This window comes from Olea europaea, unplaced genomic scaffold (assembly GCF_002742605.1).
Source record: "Olea europaea var. sylvestris unplaced genomic scaffold, O_europaea_v1 scaffold17317, whole genome shotgun sequence".
Classification (NCBI taxonomy): domain Eukaryota; kingdom Viridiplantae; phylum Streptophyta; class Magnoliopsida; order Lamiales; family Oleaceae; genus Olea; species Olea europaea.
Genome location: NW_019235024.1, coordinates 1 through 2,281, shown reverse-complemented (window position 1 = coordinate 2,281; position 2,281 = coordinate 1). Strand labels below are relative to the sequence as shown.

The window sequence follows — 2,281 nt, the reverse complement described above, 5'->3', positions numbered from 1 at the left end:
GCGGCGGCGGCGGCGGAGGACCTATCGGCGACTCGGCAACCTGTAACAGGTAGTTTATCTTTTACTGGATAAACTTGAATTCAGTTATTTTGCACAGCTTTGATACATGTTACTGTTTTAAAAGCTTGAGCACGTAGACTGGGCCATGCGTATTAATTTAAAATTGTTGCTTTTCTTTTTTTCTTTTGGTTTTCCGTTTATCGTTGTATTGATTGTGCTTTTTGGTGAAACCGGGGGAAGAACTCTTGCTGAGGTAGCTATGGCAGCCGAAAGGAGAGTGGTAACAGTGGGTGGGAAGGGCTATTCACTGACGTCCTCTTCGCTATTTGAAGTGGCTAATGGCCTAGCTCGTTTTAACATTGAATCATCAGCTCTTTCAAGGATCTCATCCTCTTCCAATTCGAAATCCGTTACGACCACCAAGTTTGCATTATCAGTTCCTAACTATTTGAGCGCCGAAGAGGCTAGGGCTTCACTACTTCTGCTCCTAAATAAGCTTCTGCTTTCTTTGTCTCCGGCAGCATTTCAGTTGCAGCATATACTCAAGGAAACGTCCCTTAGTCCTAATTATACAATTGACAATGTGCCCATTGATGACGTGGCTCTCTTGGATTATTCAATGGCTGCTATTGATGGCATTTCTGCGATTCTTGATCACCGGTCTTCTGCCTTGTCGGCTGTTGCTGATGCAGTGGCTGCCCTTTCCTGTGAGGCCCTGAGAGCTGACACGTCTTGTTTCAATTTGATTGACTCTGGTGATGGTTCTTCTTCCAAGGATGATGTGGCTGTTGCATCTGACTTGAAGGTGTTTCTCAATGGGTCTAAATTGGTTAACTCAAGCAAGAATCCTGTGGATCCTGCTGTGGCCAAGATTACCAGCGCCCATGGTAGTTTCAGGGAAAGTGTTCGATGGCTCCATTCCAGATCTCGAGTTCAGTTAAATTCAGGTTCCAGAGCTTGCCCTTCTGGCACTGCAGATGCCATGTCCCCTGTTCTGTTATCATTGGCTGGGGCTCTCTGGAATTTGGGGGCTCTCAGTTTTCAACGAGCCAAGCTAGTTGGCAACTCAATATCTGGTGGTGAATTGAGTTCTTGTATGGTGAAAATGCTGGATGCCAACTGTCCACGTGTTGATTCTCTGGAAAAGTTGTACATGTCTGCGCAAGTTGCTCTTTCCAAGAAGGATTATGTATTGTTTTTGCACGAAATTTATGGCTTATCAGACTTGTTGAGAAAGATTGTCTCTTGGGAGGCCACAGCTGCATTCATTTCACTTGAGGGAAGTGACCTGGTCAAGAAAAGCCAAGTCAACAATGGGGCCGAGAGGGTGCCTTCAAGTGAAAATAATACAAAAACAGATAAGAAAGGTGAAAAGAAAAGGAAAATAGTTCTCGGAAAAGGAACTACTGCTCTCATGCAATTCATTAAGAGCAGGTTGCTGAGTGAAGCATCTGAACCAGACTCGGTTAATGCTTCAGTGGTACTGGAGAAATGCTCCCAAAATTTCCTCTCAATATTGGATCCCAGAGACCTGGGATTTGACTGTCTTTTAAAGAAAGTGAAAGAGATAATAGAAAGCAATGAAAGTCGAAGACTTCCAAAGCTCCCAAAGGTATCATATTTTAGCAGCTTTTTTCACTTACCTTTTGGTTTTTACTGCTAATGGGTTAGTAAAGAGGAACCAGCAGTGTCTATAAATACTCTGTCTGGCAGACTCATCAAGTGCACCTGACAGAAGCTTGAAATGCCCAATAACAGAATAAGAAATCCTCAATATGGAGAAAGAAACAAAATTCAAACTATTCATATCCATAAAACAGCTCATTCAATTTCAAAAATGATTTCCCTCGAAGAATAAAAACCTTGCTGTAGAGTTTAATGTAGGATTTTACCAAACTTCATGAATAGGGAGTCTTATTCTTGAAATATCCTAAAATTTCTTGTTAAGGTAAATACACCAAGTAATGTTCAAGCTGAGAAGCACAATGATGCATAAAGATTTCCTAGAGCTCAAGAACTGAGTGAATTGCAGGGAATTAAGTAATAATTAAAATGCAAAATTTTGAGAACTTCTTTGTGGAAATCCTGCACACCAATTTTCCATACGGTTCTTCTAACAATAAGTCACACTATGAACATAGAATGTATAAGCATAGGGACTATCCTTGTCAGACCAAACTTTGTTTGGTGATTTTGACCAAACTTAAGCTGTGACTTTGCTACTAGGCTCAATATTTTGGCATTGCATCTTCATTCCCTTCCTGATTCTATGAGGACGCTC

General features: G+C 41.6%; 1 protein-coding gene across 1 annotated transcript; it reads left to right on the top strand.

Annotated features, from left to right (window-relative positions):
* Positions 1-6: 6 nt before the first annotated feature.
* LOC111377848 (histidine--tRNA ligase, cytoplasmic-like) lies at positions 7-2,258 on the top strand. Its single transcript, XM_023000981.1, has 2 exons — positions 7-49; positions 241-2,258. Exon 2 carries the CDS (start codon positions 260-262, stop codon positions 1,661-1,663), a length of 1,404 nt encoding a protein of 467 aa, XP_022856749.1. The 5' UTR covers positions 7-49; positions 241-259; the 3' UTR covers positions 1,664-2,258.
* Positions 2,259-2,281: the final 23 nt, after the last annotated feature.

Coding starts and splice junctions, on each gene's coding strand:
- LOC111377848 (XM_023000981.1), top strand. CDS start 260: ATGGCAGCCGAAAGGAGAGTGGTAACAGTGGGTGGGAAGGGCTATTCA.